This window comes from Tursiops truncatus, chromosome 18, assembly GCF_011762595.2.
Source record: "Tursiops truncatus isolate mTurTru1 chromosome 18, mTurTru1.mat.Y, whole genome shotgun sequence".
NCBI classification, from domain to species: domain Eukaryota; kingdom Metazoa; phylum Chordata; class Mammalia; order Artiodactyla; family Delphinidae; genus Tursiops; species Tursiops truncatus.
In genome coordinates this window covers 68,406,833-68,428,547 of record NC_047051.1, presented here as the reverse complement: position 1 = coordinate 68,428,547, position 21,715 = coordinate 68,406,833, and the positions used below count along the sequence as shown (strand labels likewise).

General features: G+C 41.1%; 1 protein-coding gene and 1 long non-coding RNA gene across 2 annotated transcripts in view; one reads left to right on the top strand and one right to left on the bottom strand.

Moving 5' to 3' along the window:
• NALCN (sodium leak channel, non-selective) overlaps positions 1-21,715 on the top strand; it is a 279,376-nt gene that overhangs the window by 208,002 nt on the left and 49,659 nt on the right. Inside the window, exons 17-19 of the mRNA XM_033843681.2 lie at positions 3,642-3,715; positions 20,421-20,522; positions 20,934-21,003. Coding sequence (XP_033699572.1) covers positions 3,642-3,715; positions 20,421-20,522; positions 20,934-21,003 — 246 coding nt within the window. The remainder of the gene's footprint in view (positions 1-3,641; positions 3,716-20,420; positions 20,523-20,933; positions 21,004-21,715) is intronic.
• Positions 18,364-21,715, bottom strand: part of LOC141277069 (uncharacterized) — a 78,609-nt gene continuing 75,257 nt past the window's right edge. The window contains exon 3 of the long non-coding RNA XR_012327764.1: positions 18,364-19,775. This is a non-coding gene — a long non-coding RNA (uncharacterized lncRNA). The remainder of the gene's footprint in view (positions 19,776-21,715) is intronic.

The window sequence follows — 21,715 nt, the reverse complement described above, 5'->3', positions numbered from 1 at the left end:
AAGCTGCCACACTTGATCCCTGTATTCTAACAGAAGAGGAAGCTCTGAAGTTAGGAGAGAAATATTGGAAATGCAGGAAAACAAATTTTGCATGAAAATGAGCAACTGAAAATCATCAAAGTCAAGTTCCCTACAAAAGTTACAAGAAAAAGAGAATCAGGGAGGGAATGCTATCCTATAGACAGGTAAAGAATCAAGCATGTATCTTGCCTTCTCCTTATGAATTGAACTGCTGAGTAACCAAATAATACATGTGGGGAGGTGCCTCATTATAAAAGTAATCCAACTAATAAATGAAAAAGAAATGACAATTTTACAAACTGGGTGAATCAATCATCTAAGCAACGAATATCAGTACTGTTAACATCACAAAAAGAGGGACAACCAGACATGATGCGCATTCAGATCAAACCTGAGTGTGATGAAACTCAGAATCCAGTTGCCAATTTGCAGAAAGTACAGAGGACAGAAGAACATGGTGAACTATACCATGAATGTACACTTAGCAAAACCAGGCTCCAGGAAGCTATGGGTCAAATGGCCCAGGATCTTCAACTGTAAAGGGGAAAAAAAGAGGAACCTGTAGATTAAAACACCTAAAGGCAGTGCCAGAAAATTGGCTCGACCCGTCCATTGCTATGCCCTTCAGCTCCAATGTATTCAACCACAGATAACTCTATGCAAAATGATTTGAAGTTCCAGGGTCTTGAATTCCATGTTCAAGTGCACAATTCTGGGACAATCTTGTAAATTAAAATTTTAAGACTTAAAAAAATCACTTATGTTTTGTTTGAACATTTAAATTTAATGTATTTGTTTTTGATTATTAATTCAGTCACAGAACAGTTATCTTGTGGAGCTGAATGTATCAGGTTTGCAAATATAAAATCACCCAAAGAAAGAGGCTTTTCAACTAACCTTTTATTTTTTTCAATTCAAATGCTATGTAAATATGTCACCCGTACCCTTCTTTTTTTAAGCCCTGCATTTCTGATAGGTTTATATCCAGAATGAACAGTTACACCTTTCATAAGCTGTAATTCCTTAAGTGCTTTGATCATTATTTCAGGTCCTGTCAGTATCTTCTGGAGCCAGAAGAGGGCACTGCAGAGCAGTGTAGCTGGTGCTGTCGGCTGAAAGAACTGCGCAAAGCTTTACTAAAGAAATAGGAGAACTAGACAGTCACTACAGGCCTTCTTTATTTACCAGCAGAAAGAACAGTTTCTAAATACATATCAAGGCTATCAAATACAGGTAGGTAGGTAGATAGATTAGGTAGATAGATAGCTATAGATATCTCCTTTCTTCTTTCAAGAATATCCCAAACCTGAATTGAAGTTATTCTATTACGGTGTTTATTCTTCTGCTTATTCTGTTGTTAGTTACAAAAGCAATTTTCAAGGACTCCTTGGTACAGATTAATAGCATATTCTGTTTTGCCTGGTTCAAGTTTAGGACAAAGGAGATTTGGAAGCCCTTTAGAAACCATGTGCAGTGCAAGAAGTAATTTGGAAGCAATACAACACATGTTGTCCCCAGTGTCCACAAAGGTTTTTCCCAACGTGAAGAACACTGTTTTAAGTGTCAGCTGCCCAATTACAGGGGCAGAAGCCGGGTGATTGAGTTCAGACCATCTCCTTACACTAGGGGAAAGACGGCTAAGGCCTGTCTTTGTCCTTTGAAGATGAAGCAAGAGTAGGATCCACAGTTCTCTCCTGAAACTTGCCTTCCCGGGGCCTCTGTAGCCTGGGCCCTTTCATAACTGGTGAGCACTTTCAGCTGAGTCTTCTATCTCCAAAGTGATTCTAAACAATGTTCCTCAGGAGATGTGCTGTCACCTCGGGGAGGTTCAATCAACGCACAAAGTCACTCGTCAGCAGAGGAGAGAAGATGTAAGAAAGTTTCATGATTCGATCATGGTAAACAGCCTTTTGTGTGTTACCCTGAAAATATAATTTCAAACAGAAAAAAATGACTTCCATTCTAGTTTCCTTATCTACACATTAATTTATTCTCCCAAGAGTTCTAGTGAGTAATGAAACCAGCTCAGTTTTTCATTATTGGAAACAAAAGAGTGTACCACCTCTCCTCACGTGAGGGAAATTGCCAGTGTGTGCAGTGATCCTTCCCTTCGTTACAGATTTGCTGTGAAATAGGAAAGTTCTCTTGCTAGTGATGATGCTATGTAGGTTGTCAGCTGTGGTGTGATGACCAGCACTTTCCCAGCTCTGGCAGTATGGCCACATGGGTTGACACTATAGCATTCGTTTATAGGTTTGTTTGCAGATTGGAGCTCTGTGACTTTGTACCTCAAGTTACCCATCTCTTGTTCAAGAGAAACTGGATGTTCTATTTTTTCTGAATACGGAGTTATTCTGTCTCCTGCTTGATTTTCCTCCCTCAACTTTGTTTGAAAGTGTTTCCTCCATTCTCCTTGCTTAAAGGACCGCCTAGCTCAGCACTTGCACAGGTAGTTTGCACCAAGTTAATCTGCCCTGTGCACATTTCCAGCTTTAGTCCTTCACCCACTGCTTCCTTCGCTTGTAGAAATCTTAACTATCCTTCAAGGCCCAATACGACTTCTTCAATCAAGTCTTTGCTAACTATTTGAGACACACCTAGCTCTCCCCGACCCAGAGCCCTGCAGCCCCCCTTATCTTTTCTATGGTGCATAGCACCTAGCATTTTACTCGCTACTGTACCCTGCTTTTTACTGATAATCTCATGACTCTCCAATAGTCACTAAAATCATACTAAGTGCTCAGGAAATCTAGTCTAATCTATTGATCAAAATGAATGGGACATTGTCTAAGTACCTGAGGTCTGCAGCTACACTTCCTAGTTATTGAATCTTCCCAGGCTGGTGTTGTCTCTCTTCTTTCTCTGCCCTTTTCCTGCCCACCCTGGATCCCTGTACACCTGTCACCAATCTTCTGTAACTATCAAGCAGTACAGAGCTGAGTCTGTGGAGTGTATCTTCTGGTTTGTAGCCAGCCTCCAGGATTTTTAGTTCTTAGTCCTTTTTCCTGGGTTAATTTCATCGTCGCCAAGGAGGAAGAAACCTTGAAAGTTTGTCTCATTTGTCTCTATGTCTATAGGCAAAACAGTTCTTAAACTCATCATTCAGATTAGTATTGGGTCCCAGAATCAGATGTAATGTGGATTAGACAATATTTTACTAAACGACGGCTATAAGGGTCCAGTAGTCATTGCAACATTAAATTCTTTGGAAACTGAAAACCCTATTCGGATGTAAGGAGACATTACTACCAACGAGCATAGCCAGTGTGTCGCCCCCAAAGCTGTGACACGTGGCCTCACAAGCTTGTTTACAGTTCTATTCAAATAAAAGTAAAGATAGAAATTAAAATTAAACGATAGAATCAATCATGATGAAAAAAATTCATGTGTATTGTTTTCATAGTGTTTTGTTTTGTGTGTGTAATGATTTGTCAGTATATTTCCCCTTTACACTCTTTTTTTTATTTTTAACATTTTTATTGGAGTATAATTGCTTTACAGTGGTGTGTTAGTTTCTGCTTTATAACAAAGTGAATCAGCTATACATATACGTATATCCCCATATCTCCTCCCTCTCCCCTTTACATTCTGAAACTAAAGTCACACTCATGATTTTACAGCTTCGCAAGTCTGTCTTCAGCATCAGGGCGAGGAACCTTCTAGAAAAGGAGACCGCAGTCACTAAAATTTTAAGGTAACATCGTTTAACACTGATACATATTTAAATACAAATAGGATTAAGTTAAGCAAAAAGGAGCTTTTTTTAAAATAATGAAGTAATTTTCTGAGTATCAATATATACTTTCTGCTACAGAGTAGGTTTGGGTAACTATGTACTTAAAAATAATGTCAAACACATCATTAACGTCTCTCCTGAAAAAGTAATGTTTTATTAGTGCAATCAGCCATTTTTTCTCTTTCATGCACTTTAACATAAATTATAAGTATAAACATTTACAGAAAGATGAAAATAACTTTTATTTTTACAGATTTTGTCTTTTGTGATCTCTGAAGGACAAATCACAATCTAAGGGAAATATGGTAAAAGGGAAAGCTTTTTAATTATTAAAAATAAATGTATTTAAAATCTATAAGAATCAAAAGCATATCCATTTTAGAATGCTTATAAAATAAGCATAAGCACATAATTTTAATGCTGCTTTCTAAAATCTGCCTTGAAGTGTCAGAAAGGAAAATTAAGCTAGCTACTTAAGGGTATTTTATAAGACTATGTTTTATAAGACTATGTTTTATAAGACTGTGTTTTATGTTTTATAAGACTATGTTTTAATATAAAGTAACATGACCATTATAAAAATGCATAAGTATTTGGAATATAATTTATTCGTTCCTGTATTACATAGACATGTATAAGAAATACACCTAAATATTGGAGCTGGAGGTGGAATGGCTGACAAGGTTAATAGATAAATTCGTAGTAGGAAGCCCTGTCCAAACTGTGCTAAAGGGAAGGAGTTTGATCCTCTTCTACTCCACCTGAGTTATTAAGAGTAGTCATGGAAGCATTTTGCGAGAATTTCTATCACTATAACTTGGATAACTGGAATGAGGAAATAAGGCTAATAGATATGATTTGAGAAACTATTTTGACTTTGTAACACTACCTGAAATTTGTATGCTAGACACAATCCTAACTCATCGAGACAGAATTCTGTGTATTTATTCTTTATGTTGGCTGACGATTCATGCATACAGTTGAGTGTGTGTTGGAGTCCCTTCTATGAGACGAGAATAAATATTTCTGGGGCTTAGATGTTATCACCGAAGAATATGATGAGATGAAACTGAAAGGTCTCATTGAAATAGAGAAAGGAGAGCTTCTAAGCAAATATAACCACCTGTGAACCAACTTCAGTTTGCTTCCAACTGGCTCAATCCTGGCGTTACCATCAGATAACACCACGAGTCTGGCCTCAAACACTACGTGGTCCTCCAGGTTCTTTATCCAGCTGGAATTGTACTAGACACGTTAATGGCACAGTCAGTCCCTAGGGTCTTGAAGACTCTCCCTGCTCACACAAAACAGGTCATGAGCTGGGTGCTGGATTTCTGGTTCACCCCCAGGACCCAGAAACCACCCACGAGGAGATCCTAATATCCAGAGTCTACCTGCCAGATTAGGAATCAAGTGACCTTACTGACCTGCCCAGAATACGTTTCCAGAAGGTGCCCTAGAGGTTCCCAGAGACCTTCAGAGCAGAGGTAGACAGGGACCCTTGGAAGGAGGTGACCCCCATACACCCCCGTTCCTGTGAACTCTTTCTTAAACTTGCCCTTCCACTTTCCCTCTTCCACCACCTTTCCTACCCACCTTCTCCCAGTTTACAAAAGAAAGGTGGTGCTCCCATCCACCCAAAAGAAAGGTGAAGCTCTAGGGTGCACTGGTCTGAGATGTCCAGTCCTCTGGGTGGCCGAACACAGGGGCTGTTCCCACATGGCTTTCCCAGAACGAGGGCCCCATCGGCAGCACGTTATTGTCCATCCAACCGACAGATTTTTGGAAAACTTCCTTCCAAGACTTCATCTGCCTTAGAGTTAGGCCTTAGCAATACATGGATGTCACAGGGACCTGTGTTAACATGTTATTTGAATTGAAAAATAACGATCAGACTTCTGACAGATTCGCTGATTGGTTTGGCAATAAAAACTCACTTAGTGGGTGCGCAGGGTCATAACGTTGAATGGACTGGATGGATGAGACGCCCCAGTATTTTCTCCAAGTTATATTAAAGCACATATACAATAATGCTAGAAAATACATCCTTTACTGCTAATTGACATTATGCGTGGAACATTTAGTTGTTGATTTTTAAAAGTACAGAAGTGGTTTTAAAAAGAGAAAATTTATGAGTACCTGAGCAGAAACAACAACTAAAAAAGAAAAAAAAAAAAAGAGAAGAGAAATTAAAAAGAAAAGGAAAACATTTACAGTCACCTGGGGCCAATGGTTCAAATAGCCCTACACAAATTGGAGAGGAAGGAAGGTTTCTAGCACTCTCCCAGGGTCTCCAGGCTCCCACCGACCCTCTCCTCCCCCAGGCCTCCCCCTTCTCTCTGTTAAGGAAGTTCTGCCAGGTGACTTAGAAGCGGAAAGACAAATACTATATGATGTCACTTACACGTGGAATCTAAAAACAAAGTCAAACTGCAAGAAACAGAGAGGAGATTGGGAATTGCCAGAGGCTGGGAGGTAGGAGAGATGAGGGGATGTTGGTCAAAGGATACACGTTTCCAGTTTTAAGTTCTGGAGATCTAATGTCCAGCATGGTGACTGAAGTTAATAATATTGGATTGTACACTTAAAATTTGCTAAGAGAGTAGATCTTGTGTGCTCACCACATACACACACACACACACACACACACACACACACACACACACACACACACCACACACACACACACACACACCACACACACACACACACACAAACACAAAAACAGTACAAAACACAGTAACCGAGGAGATGGACGTGTTAATTAACTTTACTGTGGTACTCATTTCACAATATATATGAATATCAAATCGTGTTGTACCCCTTAAATGTACACAATGTTATTTGTCAGTTATACCTCAGTAAAGCTTGGGGAGAAGTCACCTCTCCCTTGACCACCTGCATTTTGAAAGGAGGCTTTGAAAGAAGGAAAGAACTTTAAGACCAGGAAGTGCAGACTCGGTATCTTAATAGATAGGGCTGCCTTGATACAAAAGGGAGGTCCGGTGGAGACTTGTTTCTGTCACTCTTGATTTTCCTAAGTGTTTTGTTTTCATAGACTTATAGTCTTTAGTTTCATCTAAGAGGTTCCTCCCAAGGGAGGCATGGAAAGAAGACCCGAGCTGGAACATCTGGGCAAGTCCATCACTGGTGGGCATTAGTCACATATTAGTGTCTTAGAAATAACTTTTTAAAAAATAACAAATATTTGGGGAAAATAATACAAAACACATCCCAGATGTAAGGTATCTGGAGGACTGTTGTATAAACAGGGAAATTATTTAAGTTTAAAGTTTGGAGGAGATGATCTTCAGGGTCCCCCAGGTGTAACACAGGATACTGGACTTAGTGTTAGGAGGCCTGGACCAGCGTCTGGCTCTGCTCTTCTATAACCTTAAGCTACTCACTTATCCGAGCCTCCGTTTTCTCATCTGCCTTTGTGGTGTGGACTGCCCCAAAGGGTCATCTGAATGATCTGTTGATGAAGCAAAGTGAAATGTTGATACTTATGATGTGAGGGAAGCCACCAGTTCAGCAGTCTTAATAATGTCTCAGAAGGGATAGGTCAGGGGTGGATACTCACAAGGTTGGGAGTTTGAGTTTAATTGTTTTTAGTGGGGAGGTCTGGTTGAGATTGGGCAGAATTCTTCAAATAAGAGTTTAGGTCATTTTGCAACATGTACGAATACTGAATCATTATGTTGTATACCTGAAACTAATGTCATATGTCAGTTACACCTCAATTTAAAAAAAAAAGAGTTTAGGACTCTTCAGGTAACAAGTAACAATAACAAGTAACAAGTACTTGTTATTATCGACAGGTAACCATTACTATTCGGGGGAGGGCAGCACCCAGGGTGGGGGACAGGAAGAGGTGACACACCTTCATCTCTCCACTGCCTTCAATGCTCTTTCCACCCTCTACAGCATGACAGTTCAGTCATCAGCTATTGAGATGGAGTTTGTACTTCTGATTTTCACTTACCTTCTTGATTTGGGGTGATTCTGAGAAGAGGGAAAATAAATGGTGACTCTGGGCTGCCGTCTCTACTCCAGAAATCTGTTCTATTCTATGCCTTTTGAATTTTTAACCATATATATGTATTACCTTTAAAAAATAAATACAACTAATTTTTAGAAACAGCATTCTTAAAATATTTAGGATTGATGCCTACCTGGGCAGTGTCTTGGCCCAAGTTTTGATGAGAACCAGTTAATCTGACGTAATTGGTTTGTCCAGTTGATGACCTGTTGTCGTCTAGAGAAAGGAAATGGCCCGTTACTCTGTAGCTCGGATGAGTGGATTTTTGGAAAGTTCCTGAAGCTAACAATGAAAGTACTTATGGTTAAGGCCTTAAATTCCTGGACATTCATTTCCTGGAATGAATATTCAAGTCATGTTGATGGAGAGGTCTTGATGCTTAGTATTGATAATTAAGCTGTGGGGTTACCAAGGGTCTCAATTCTCAGGGGACCCACATTTCCAAATATCCATCTTTCATTTGAAACAGGGTCGGCATTATTCCAGCGAAGAGTGTGCTGTATACCTCCCTATGAACAGGAAGTTCAAGTCCACAAATGATTTCTACACATAATCATGTTTAATTTGTATTCTTCTACTTATTTTTTGAAATTACTTGTCTGCTTTGAAAATTGAAATGAACTTCTGGATCTATATGGGAACACTTTTGATGAGAAACACAAGTAGGGCATTTTTACAGAACTTGAGAATAGTGTCACAAGCTTAAACGCAGGTGACTCATTTGGCACTAATGGGCCAGACTTATCTGGAGAGCGTTGTGAGAGAGGATGGCCCACCACCTAAATGATAAAATCCAGGGTTGCTATTAAATTCACTCTTATTTTGACTTCGTCTACACCATTCAGCTCCACTAAAGAAAGCTTCCTTCAAAAGGCAGTGACCTTTACATCACATCAGATGAAATCAAAACAAAGAGCGGTGCGTTTCAAAAGCATCACTCCGTCTACTGAGATTTCTCTAATTTGAGCCCTGAAATTGAACAAAAATACATTATCATTCCTGCTAGGCTGAATACGTAGAGAAATGTCAGAATAAAATAATTAAACCTTTTACATTATTTTAGAAAGTGCCATCCTTCTGTCGTTTGCCACCAGCGTCTCATTAGCTAGGATGGACCTTTATAACCTTTCTGAATGCTCAGTCTGCTGTGATATTTGTATTCTGATATTTGGATCGATGACATAATTTTCCTTGCCACACACTTATTAATAATTTTTTGAATTTAGTTGAATGCTACTTACTATTAAAAAATTAAATATATATACAATGACATATGTTTGGTGAGTTTTTCTCATCATTTTAAGACAGTCATTTTTATTGATTACAAATACATGTATTTCTGGACTGGAATTTTGTGCCCTTCTTGACCCTGACCTACAAAGGGCGCCTCATTCCTGTCCCAGGTCCAGTCACATAGAATATGCTGTGTCAGTGTAGTAGAAATGGAAAGAGGACAGGATTTGCAGCCAGCCACACTTGGCTTTAAGTGCCCTGAGTAGCAGTGACTCTTGGGAAGGCTCAGCTTCTCCATCTGCCAAGTAGGGCTATAGGTGACCTCATAGGAGTTAAGTGAGCATGTGTATCAAGTACTCACTTGGCAACTCAGGGGCCAAACTGAGTTATAATTCTGGCTCCATCACTTAGTGGATGTTTGACATTGGGCAAGTTACTTAATGTCTCTGCACCTCCGTTTTCTCATCTGTTAAATGGGATCTATAAATTTATAACCCCTGCCTTATAGGAGAGGATTAAACGAGTTGGTATCTGTAGGTGATTTTTCATTATTGGCAGTAAGTTAGGGGAGACCCACAGTTGCCCCTGAGAGGCAGGCAATTGACAGTTACCTTTCAAAGCTGATCCTCAAGGGGGTGGTGCAGAATCTCCACTGCTGCCCAGCAGAGACTAGCTCTGAGGGGCATAAAATGCTTTTGATACGTCAGTGTACTCTTTTTCCAGGTTGATTCTAAGGTTCTTGCTTGCCCAGCTGGAAGCAGTCTATCTGCTGCAGCTTCACACTCAGTTAAGCCTTGCTAGGCTGGCCAACATCTTCGAGGCATCATCAGATCATTTGTTTAAATCATTTGCTGGATAGTTATTGGTGGATATAGTCCCGAACTAACAACATAGATTCCTCAGCCAAGGCTGGCATCCCCGATGGCTGGCGGGAAGTCCCGGGCTTGGAGAACTGGGATCGTCGTAGGGCCCTAAGGGCAGCTGTCAAGTTCTCCATTCCGCTTGGCTGCACCAGGAAGTCAAACAGTCCTATCTCAGAAGCGGGAAGCCTACAGAGGCTTTGGCAGGAAGCCTAGTCAAACAGGTAGAGATCAGCATCTCGCAGGGACAACCAGCAAAGGGAGAGGTGGGGGGGTCACAGGTGTTGGTCAAGTCAAGCCTGATGGACTTGGCGGCTGGAAGAGTGATGGTGAGTGGGATTTAAATCAAGATCATTGGCTAAGAACAGCTGGTGATCAGGGCAGGGGAGCAGCTGAACAGAAGCTGTAACTGCCGTCGTGGGCACCACGGGTAGATCAGTGACTGCTGGGGCTGAGACAAGCATGGCATGATCTTCTGCGTGGGTTGTAATACCTGCCTGGAACTTTTGGTGTGCACATTCCTTTGGCACTCCGTAACTTCGGGGTGGATGAGGGCTTAGCTGGGGGTGGTCCTTCATGGGCTGTAGGCTCAATGAAGGTGTTTCTCTTGGTCCACTGGCCTCTTCGAGGGCCCAGGTCTCCGAGCTCTCTCTCCCCAGGGTCTAGGACAGATGAACTGACATCTGGGCTCTTCTCTGGGATGTGAGCATCTAAGTCATATTCCCCTGGAAGATACAGTGAACCTGATGTTGAAGAGACCGAGGAGATCATAGGAGTTTTCTAGAGGAAGGAATTCAAGTTAAATCCCAAAGATTCCCTCCGAAGGCCACCTGTTCCTGCGCACTTCGTTAGCTGTGTGAGCAGAGGAATTTGAGGAAAGGGGAAAGAGCCTATTCATTCTTATTCTGTCCTCTCTTGTCTAGACCCAAGCTGCCAGTTCTCTGGAGTGGGCAAATTACCAGGGAGTCTAAGAGCGCTTCACAATGCAGAGCACGGGCCTCTTACCCGCTCTGCTTTTTCCCATGGGGCAAGTTCTCCTTTTCAAATGATTGTTTTGTCCATTAGCGCAGCAATTCAGCAATTTTTGATAAGGTCGTGGGAGTTCTCTGCAGCTCTGCATTCTGGGCACGGCTAGCAAGGCATGCGCAGCATCCCCAGAGCCCGGGGCCAGACTTGCCAACTGCCCAGTGAGATGTGCTCCAGCCGTGGGAGGGGATGCACGGGAAGACCCTGAGGACGAGAAGGAGGCTGAGACTGGGTCAAATTTTTATGACCATTGGCAAGAATAACCTGAAGTTTTAAGAAAAGAGAGTATTGGGCATTAATAGGCCATTATTAACTAACTATTACTACTATCTGATTTATTAAATGTTTATTAATATATTTACTGTATTTATAGATATAAATACATAGGTTATTAGTATGAATATATTACTAGTAAATCATTAAATATTAATCAAATATTTAGTTTAAATATTATTGTAAATACTTATCTGTGACTCTATTGAGGCTGCCTAATTGTTGATTTTCCTTATTAAGATTTTTCCGATACTTAAAAACTCTTGTAGATTGTTTGGAAGACCATTTGGAGATACAGAGACTAAGTAGATGGATGGAAATTAAGTGTTTTCAGAGAACAATAAACTGAGACAATAAGATCTGTGGATACATGCATCTGAATAAAACATAAAACGGTGAAAGTTTCAAGGAGGCGAAATGTAACTTAATTGAAACAAAATAATTATATTCTTTTTTTTTGCTTTCAACAACCAAACTTCCTTTCCTTGAACTCTAGAAAAAAATTTATTGAGCTACAATTAACATATAACATATATTAGTTTCAGGTGTGCAGCATAATGATTCCCGGGGATTTGTATATATTATGAAATGACACCACAAAGAAGTCTAGTCAACCTCCGTGACCTTACGTAGTAAAATAATACATTCTAAAGATGTTTTCCTAAGTAGTACCTGATTTGTGGTAATCAAAATATATTTCATTGACATAGTATATGATTTGTAGGTTATTTTTAGGTAAGCCCCCAAAGTGATTTAATAGTACTATGAATTAGGAGAGCTGCTATTAAGTTTTACCTAACAAATTCAAGGAGATATTTTGAACAGGTTTTTCTTTTACTATTTTATCATTGAAGGGTAAAGTAGTAAATAATATAGGAGAATACATATCTCTAGAAAAATCAGTTCATACGGTTTATGCAACATTTGGAAAATTTCACTTTTGTTATAATAAAAAGTTCAACCTTTGCATTGTAGTGATGTACAACCTTTGCATTGACAGTGATGTACAACCTTTGCATTGACGTTTTTCTGAGTCCATAGCAGGGTTACTAAATTCGAACCCCAGTGAATGATGTGGGGTTTCAGACATTTGCTGAATTTGGATAGATGCACTAAAGGCATGGATTTCCCATGAGGTCATTTTCTTTTTCACGTATGGTATCTACGTATGATAAGACGTAAGGCTTCTTTCATTTTTCAGTCTACAAGAGGTTCTGGTTGTTGGTGTATTTACATGTCTACGTATGAAAACATTTTCATGAAAAACACAAGATTGGAAGGAACTAATTCACTGTTGCTATTGAAGAGCCGTACTCAGGACTGGGCTGACTCACAAAGGAGCGGGATACTTAACTGGGGTAAAAACGCAGCTATTCCCTCATCGCAGCAAAAGGCCGGTACAGAGGCGCTCACCTATTAGCATCACTGGGTCCCTGCTTTCGAGGATCACGTTGTCACTTACATGGAGGCAGGTAAGAGCCCCTTCCAGGAAACACTCATTATCTCTTCTCTTACCCAGTTCTACAGCCATAGTTTTACATAATTGCCACTAAAGGACTATCTTCCTATTGTCTGTTGATGTGATTACATTATCTTAACCACATCTGATAATACTTGACAAGGTGCAGCTCAAGATTTGAGTAAAATCCTTCAAATTTAGTGTCCTGCAAAGCTACACCGCTGTTCCTTTAGATGGTAATTACGTTTAATACCAGATGGTATCGTCGTGTAATCTAAGTTTTCTATAACGGATGAAAATAATTTGAAGACTCACAGGCCTCTCTCTTTCCTTACAGAAGGTACAGGCTTTTCCCACACCCTCGTTCTGGAACATTAAGAAAGAAAATGTGGAGACGGAGAAGAAAGAAACCGAGGACCCCCTGCTGCTGTTTCTATAAACAACTAGTGGTGTTTAAAGGCTAATAAAGCTCCAAGATCTCTCTTAGAACCATCACCTTTGGGCCAATTTTAAAATATTTTAGATGGAGAAATGTCAAGAAAAATAGAGACAGTTTCTTAAGACATGATTCTCTCCCCTCAACCTCCATAAAAGATTTTATATAAATATATGGCTGTCATATAAGGGGCAATTGAAATTCCACAGCACAAAGGCAATGCAGAGAAGAAGAAAAAAAAAGAGTCAATCTTTCATATGTTTTTTTCAAAGCCTTGGCAAGAAACCAGGGGTAATATTTTTGCAACTGGGAATGTGTGTTTGCTGAAGAATATTCCCACATTTGAATCATCCTCAGGGGTCCTAGGCTTGTTTTACTTTCAAAGGTAGAGAGGGCATCACATTAACCCCAACTGGGAAAAGGAAAATGCCCCACTGTAATTCTCCTCCAGGGAGCAGGGATAAAGGGATTACATATGCCTGCATAATGGAGAATTTCCTCACTCAGACAAGACAAAAGACTTCATTATTTTTCACCAGACACTTGAAGCCTGTGTCTCCCGGTTCCAGAAGCCAAGAAGGCCGACCAAGTTTGTTTAATTTTAAACCGCTAGATGGAGTTTCTAAGAAACCAGCCTTCCAGGACTGGCCATTATGAAGAGATAAAGAGAAGATATTGAAGACCTTCATGCCACGACTCTTAGGGTCTTTCCCCTAAGAGGAGCGAGACCTTCCCTGAAGATCACAGAGTGTGTCTTCGATACCTGAGCTTTGCTTTTTCTCTAGGCAGCAAAGAAATGAACACTTTCTTCCTGAAAACATATTTCTTTGATCCTTATGTAAGACCAAAAGGCATCTAAATCCTCATGAAAAATTTAAAGTGGCAAAATAGAACTTAATTGAACATTCGAGTAATTTTCCTTCTGACTAGGTCTGTTCCTGAGTAGCCTTAACCATGTGTGCATCTCATTTCTTATTGGTGCAGTATGAAAAGTGCCAAATTCGTCAGTTATTTACTGAAATAGTAAATAACTATTTAATAGTTGTATAACTATTAAATATGTACTATTTCAGCTTGGCAGTAGATTCCTGTCAGACAAGGTGCACAGTGACCCTGTTCCCAGTGGCAGATCCAATCTCCTGTTGAAGAAATTGATTTCAGCTCAGCTTCATGCTGGCTTGCAAGTCTCCCTTAATAGCTCTCTCATAGAATATAGCTAAAGATTTATAAACTTCCTACTTGCAAGAAGCAATGTCTGGTTTTTTGTTACCGTTTCAGGGTCTCATCTATTATAGGTGTGCAGCCCGCTTCTTGAGTGGTGTAGTATTCTAACTTGAGATCAAATTAAGATTATTTAACTTCCCCCTTCGAAAGGGTATTTCAGACACGAAAACCTATTTCAAAGGCATGTTTCTGCTTTGTGATTATTTCCGTGCTTCCTGAGCGTGAAGGGATCAAAAAAGAAATGAAGACACTTGATCTTCGCAGAAGATGTCAAGGTTCCTTCGTGGAACAGATGTTTCTTGAGCGCCTACTGTGTACAAGGTGAAGTAATCAGTGACCAAGCAGAGTGTCTTGCAGCTGTTTGGAGCGCGGCATGGGTGAGGAACTGCAGGACCAGTGACAGCGATGTGGGGGTGAGGCTGGAAGGGCAGGTTGGAAGCAGACCCTACAGGACTTTGCAAGTCAAGCTGAGCTTTCGGTCTTCATCTTTCTCTGAAGAGCAGTAGGATGTTGAAGATTTTAAGGCAGTGATGGTAGCTGTATTCGTTATCTATTGCTATGTTGCAAATACTCCAAAACTCAGTGATTTACACAGCACGTGGATAACCTCACAGTTTCAGCCAGGAAGCTGGGCCTGGCTTAGTGGGGTCTCTGGCTCTGGGTCCTTCCCAAAGCTGCAGGCATTTTGACGGGAATGGGCAGAACGCCCTGCCCAGCTCGCTTGCACGGTTACGGATGAGCTGGTGAGCCTCCTGGGCTGTCGGATGAAGCTTCACTTCCTCAAGGGCTGTTCACGGGAGGGCAGCCTCACCCCTTTAGGAAGGGGGTCCCTCCATAGCACAGCTCCCAACAAGTCAGCCTTCGTCCCCAGAGCAAGCCAGAGACTGCGGAAGATGAAAGCACAGTGTCTGGTGACCTCTTCCATCTCTTCTGCCTTATGTTTGTTTAAAGCAAGTCTCCAAGTCCCGCCCACACTAAGGGGCTGCACACGGGCATGGAAACCAGGAGGTGGGGTCATCGGGGGCCATCTGAGAATCACCCGCCGCAATCACACCATGGATGGTCACTTCAGAAATCACTTTGCTTGGGATAATAATACGTTTGTGGAGACCGCTTAAGAGGCTGTGGCTCTGGTCCAGAGTGTACATCACTGCTGATCGGTCAGAACAGAGAAGACTTCCTTTCCAACACAGATCTGTGTCCAACTTGCTCTTCTGTCCTCCACCCTCTATGGAATGTTTTAACACCAACCGTGACATAGGACAAGAAAAGAAAGTCAATAATAGCAACTAAAGTTCAAATCGAGCATTTATGTTTCCAAAGCGCTTGCACATTCATAATCCTACTTGATTCCTCCCACTCCCTATGAAGTCAGTAGCAAAGGTATCATTGTCACCACATCTTACACGTGGGGCACGGAGGCTCGGAGAAGGCATGTCACTTGCCTGAGGTCCCACAGATGGGAAAAGCTGAGGTCAGAAGTGCGTGGTTCCAAACCATGTGTTTTCTCAAATCATCTTCTCCGTTTGGCCTCCAGACAGAGGCAGAACTTTCTGTTCACTTCTGTGCTGCTGGGTGGAGACCTGCAAACCTCTGCGGCTTTGCTACTTTGAACCCGAGACTAGCGAGTTCTAAATCCTGCCCCCATGCTCCCCTCACTTCACTCTCTGTACACCCCCATCTCCCCCTTCACGTATCCGTCCTGTCCATCCGTCAGCCCGTTCGTGTGCCGGGAACTGCGCTTCTAGGAATATGGGTTTGAGTGATGAAATGGTCCCTGAGAAATGTACGGTCTAATAAGGGAGGTAACTAATGATGGCCAAATGCCACAAGCATTAAACAAGCTCAGTCAATAACATGCTGCAGGAACACGGAACATCAGACATAATCCTGCGCTTTCACATCTGTGAAATATTTATTTCTCACTTGATGTTACTTATCAGAACCCATTTATATCAAAGTTTGTAATTATATGACGCACGTCAGAACGTGATGTGGTACTTCCTAGTTTGGGTTACAGTTGATGCTTGTATGTATAATGAAAGTGTATTTCCTTTTAAAAACAATAAAGCAAGCTTTTACCGTACTTGCGTGGGAACCTTGGCACCTTGCATTCGGGAATATGTAGCGTCTTAGTAGCATCTGATTGTGCCAGATTGAAGTGACTTTTCTCCCAAATTTATTATTTCCTTAAATAACAAAATATTTTACATTTATCAGAGAATGTGACAATGGCTTATGTATGAGGCTGTCTTATCTATGCAGAAACCTAACGTTGCATCCTTCCTACACCTGCTTCAAAGCCCAGGTGTCCTCAGGGTGGAAGTACAGTGCACCTGCTTTCCCACACCCTTGCCCCCGCCAGGCCCCTCCTACCCCAGATCCATCTCCTTTTATCTGAGTTTCTTCCTTCATCCATAGGGAACTCGTTTTTGACAACTAGCCTCCTTGTATAATATAATTAGATTTTTCCCCTTTTTTTTTCTTTTTGCGGTACGCGGGCCTCTCACTGTTGTGGTCTCTCCTGTTGCACAGCACAGGCTCCGGACGCGCAGGCTCGGCGGCCATGGCTCACGGGCCCAGCCGCTCCACAACATGTGGGATCCTCCCAGACCGGGGCACGAACCCGTGTCCCCTGCATCGGCAGGTGGACTCCCAACCACTGCGCCACCAGGGAAGCCCCCATATGTTTTATTTCAGATGGATTTATGTATCTGTAGAAAAGTTTTTTCTGTACCATTAGCTGTTTTTTGGGGGGGAGGGTGATTATTATGGACAAATAGCTAGTTATTAACTATAATGGATACCTTGCCTAGAAGAAAACTTTGCCTTTTAATTTTAGTAAGATTCTACCACCATACTTAAAAGGGGGGAAGCGTAAACCTTTAAGAGCCTTTCATGAACTGCCTTTCATGTGCCCCCCTCAAAAAAAGATTGCCTTTGCCCAATTTGCTATGAATATGACCCTCAGTTTTCAGCAAAGAAACCCTAGCATTTACCTTTAGAGTTTCCTAGTTTGAAAGACACTGGACATCCTCAAAGGAAAGAACGAGATGTCAGAGCATTTGGTCCGAGGAGAGACTCGGCAAGGGGACTGACGGCTACATGAAGACAGAAACTGTTGGCCTTGGTTTTGGTACCAGATCTGGGGGTGAGGTGCTGGGATGTGGGTCTGGCACAGGGGGTCAGAGAGTCACATTGAGCCTGAGGCTCCAAAGGGGACCGTTAACACCCCGGCAAGAGGGCCCCACCTGCCTGATTTCACCCTGCTCAGATCACAGGGCACCTTGTTACCGCAGGAAAGGAGGAGGTGCGTTGGCAGCCTCTGCTCAGAGAACAAGAAGATCCTGGCAGGGGCCTCTCACCCAGGAAGCGGGAACCACCGAGGCTGATGCTCTGAAGTCACCTGTTAGTATTTCAACTGGCCCAGAGTTAGTGAACATTTTCTTCTTTTTTTCCCATCAGTATCTAGTTTGAAATTGTTCCAGCAAACAGCACTTATAACGTAGAAGGAAGTGGTAGGAAAAGGATAGTAAGGCAAATGGTTCTGTACGTTACATTTAAGTGGATGTCTTAGTCTGATTAAGCATGGGTTTTCTGATTGTAGGATAGAGCTAAAAAGCCAGCCCCCATCAACCCCACCCCAGATGAGTGCGAATCACAGGGAACCTGAAGGCTCACCAATGGACTGCAAACATCCGTGTCACGTGTATGGCTGAAACTCCAGCCCATTTGAGTATTATTTTCTGAATTCTCTAGACCCAACAGAAAAGAGGGAGCTGATCTTGAAGCAAAGAGGAAAAGAGGGGTTGCTTTCTCACCCCAACTTCAGCCACGCTATTGGTGGAGGAGATGGAAGAGGAGGTGTCATAGGGTGGGGGTAGGGGGACTTCAATATGGGTTTGTCTCCATGGAGACCTGCTTGTCTTGTTCAGTCAGCGGAGGGCGTCTCAGGTGTGGTCCTGACTCTTCTCCAGCAAGGATGCCCAGGCATCCTCAGACTGGGCTTTCGGGCAGACACCAGCAGTTTTTTGTTTTTTTTTTAATCACAGGCAGCTTAAAGCCAGTTACATTCTATATACTTCAAGCATAGCAGGGACGCCCAACTCAAATGGGTATTTTATAATCAAGTTGTATGTGTTTTGTATTTAAGACCTATAGGTCTTATGTACTTTTAGGGAAGAGTCTTGTGACAAAAAGTAAAAGTTACTAAGTGGTTAAAATTCAAGTCTTTTTTTAAATATTGAAGTACAGTTGATTCAAAATGTGTTAGTTTCTGGTGTACAGCAAAGTGATTCATATTACATATATACATACATATCTGAATCTTTTTCAGATTCTTTTCCATTATACAATAGTTTATTACAAGATAATGAATATAGTGCCCTGTGCTATACAGTAGGACCTTGTTGTTTACCTATTTTATATATAGTATTTTGTACCTGCTATACAGGGATAAATTAGGAGTTTGGGATTAGAAGATACAAACTACTATATATAAAATTGAAGGTTAAATCTTGACTGTTTACACAAATGGCAAGGCTCTGTATATCTATGCCGGAATAACACTGTTCTCCAAATAGATTTTTTTCAGAATGCCTTCATGATTTTCAGACCTTTGTCCAAAAAATAATTCATAATGTACATAATATGAGATCATCCTATACCTTTGTCAACTCAGCTGAACTTACAAATGCATCTTCCTCTTCGACCCCATTGCAGTCCTGGAAATAGCACAGTCTCTATATATCACTGCCATAAACCCTTGTTGTTCAATAAAATTTTGACTTGGATTTTATCTCAAAATGGTCCATGTTGCTCATTAAACTAAGAAGAGTGATTTGGGGGCATTATTTCCTGTCATGCATTTACATTTGTTGCATGTGTATGATTTCTCATAGGTATTCATCGTAATTATCTTCACTGGCATCAAAACCGTTTTTAAGTACTTGAAAATACACATGATATTATAAGAGATGCTGTTTTAAGTATGCTGAACAGACATAGATCTTTTTCTCAAAGATCTTAACTCTGAGACAGACAGTAATAATATAACTCAAAGCCAATCTAGAAATGCAATTTAGGAGCCATAAATACGAAAGTGTTACGAATGCAGTGACAGAAGTACATGGGTTCCAGTTTGAACACATATGGTGTCATAAAATTTGCATATCACAAAATCATTGCATTTTAGGTCTATGAGTTTTCTTCAATATCAAGGCCTTTTCCTCGCTTTATGGAGAATGAAACTGAGCCCAAAGATCCCTCAACTGGTTCGTGACAGTGTCGCCTTGGAACACAGGTCTCTTAACCGTGGATTTCTTTTCTTTCCATTTGACTACTACATCAAGGGAATTCCTGTCATTTCCAGTTGGAGAGCGCTTCCTGGAGAAGAAATGTTTTCTCTCCAAATCATTCACACCACAGGTGTTCAGTCACCCAATTGTCTTCACTCATTAGCAAATCTGAAATTAACACAAGCCTGGTTACCGTTTAAAGTGAACATGTTTTAAAAAGTCTTCAGAGCTTTGTGACTACAAAGAAAGTGGCAACTGGTTACCTGTAAGCCACAGGCTTTCAGCTGACGTTTCTCTAGGTATTCATTCCAGCTTTAATTACTTGTCTTTTCTATTAGTTTTTTGCCTCTAACTTTACCCTTTCCTAGAGTTCTGCAAAATCTCCTTGGAACATATATTCCATCAGCCCGGGAGCCTAGGTGGACAAATCCTTCCCTAAGGGCTTTTATTAGAAACCTCCCTGTCTAAATTGAAAACCAGCATCATGGGTACCTGTGGTTAGGCAGGCCCTTCGGCTTACAGAATCCCGGTAGAGGCTCTTCTGTTTGGGGTGGGGATGGAATGGGGACACATGGGGAGGGGATTGTTTTCTATTTATTTTCCGGCACCTTTTCGTGGCTATGATCGTTCTGTTTTGAAAGTGTTCTTGACACAGAACCTGAAGCTCATTTACATTATTGGCAATGTGTCATTTGCTGTACTTTGTCTTATCATTGGTGTTTCCTTAAGAATAAGAAGAATAATGAGCAGTTATGCATTATTCATCCCAAGTGTACAAATCAGACATTTATCTGCGGCTCCTTTTTTTTCTAGAGCTTGCACTCGACAGCGCATGCTGAGCGGATCATTTGAGGGGCAGCCAGCGAAGGAAAGGTCAATTCTCAGCGTGCAGCACCATATCCGCCAAGAGCGCAGGTAAATACACCGGAAGACAAGGCTGCAGGGAAACGAAGGAAAGGAGCTTTACAGGAAGCACCACCGACCCCTGGTCAGGAGGCAGGCCCGGGTGAAGAGCTGAGTTCTGTTTGCTAATGGCAACAGTAATAAAACTCACAATGAGATTCAAAGCATCAAAACATCTTTCAAAAACCCTTCCCTTGGTGATGACAGCCAAATTCTCACTTTTAAGATCAGAAGGAAAAATCCTGAATTTTGTTAGATGAGATCAAAGGCAGGTGGATAGACTATAACTTTTGCTATAAAAAGAAATATTAAGCATTTGTGATGCTGTCAGGAGTTATTTTATTTCATTTTTATGATGGTCATTGCTTAAAAGTCCAAATTTGGTCTCGAGATGTATTGATCAGTTGGTTGTGATTGTTTTAGGTCACTAAGACACGGATCAAACAGCCAGAGGATCAGCAGGGGGAAGTCTCTTGAAACTCTGACTCAAGATGTAAGTTCTAAGCAATGCTTTGGATTTTGGAAGTATGATTGTGAAAACGTATTTAAATGGTTGAAATACGGAAAAGTGACCATAAACTGTAGAAAGATCTGGACATCCTGCAAAGCACATGTCTTCGTTTAGATAGTAACACAAAAGTGAAATATCAGACGCATTTGACTGAAATTAAAGACATTTAAAGCATTTTATGGCAATGAATCACATCCGTAACTTTAAATATTTACTAATTTCCAAATACAGGTCCAGTGTCTATCATTTCAGAGTTAACATACTAGGAAATAAAATTTTATTTCTAGAGGAATTTTTCTGTCAAAGACTGCACAAGATTTCCCAAGAATTTCTTTGCTTTTCAACTCTAGGTCATTCATCTATTCATTAACTGACACAGTAAAATATTTATCAACTACTTATGATGTGCCAGGTCCTGTTCTAAGGGATGAAAAGTAGCAGGGAAACAAGACAGAATCCCTGCCCTGTAGGAGCTTACCTTCTAGTGAAAGATACGAACAGTAAGCAAGCAGACAAATACCGTCAGTACAACCCTTTCTGGGTATGATTTCGTTTCCATTATCTCTTCATTGCTGTGGCAGGTTTGCTCTGTACTACAAAGAAAAATCACTAGTTCAAAGCGCTTTCCTTCAGTGAGATTCCATAGAAGTGTATGGTCTACTTAAGCATCAAATTAGAAAATGGCTTTGAAAAT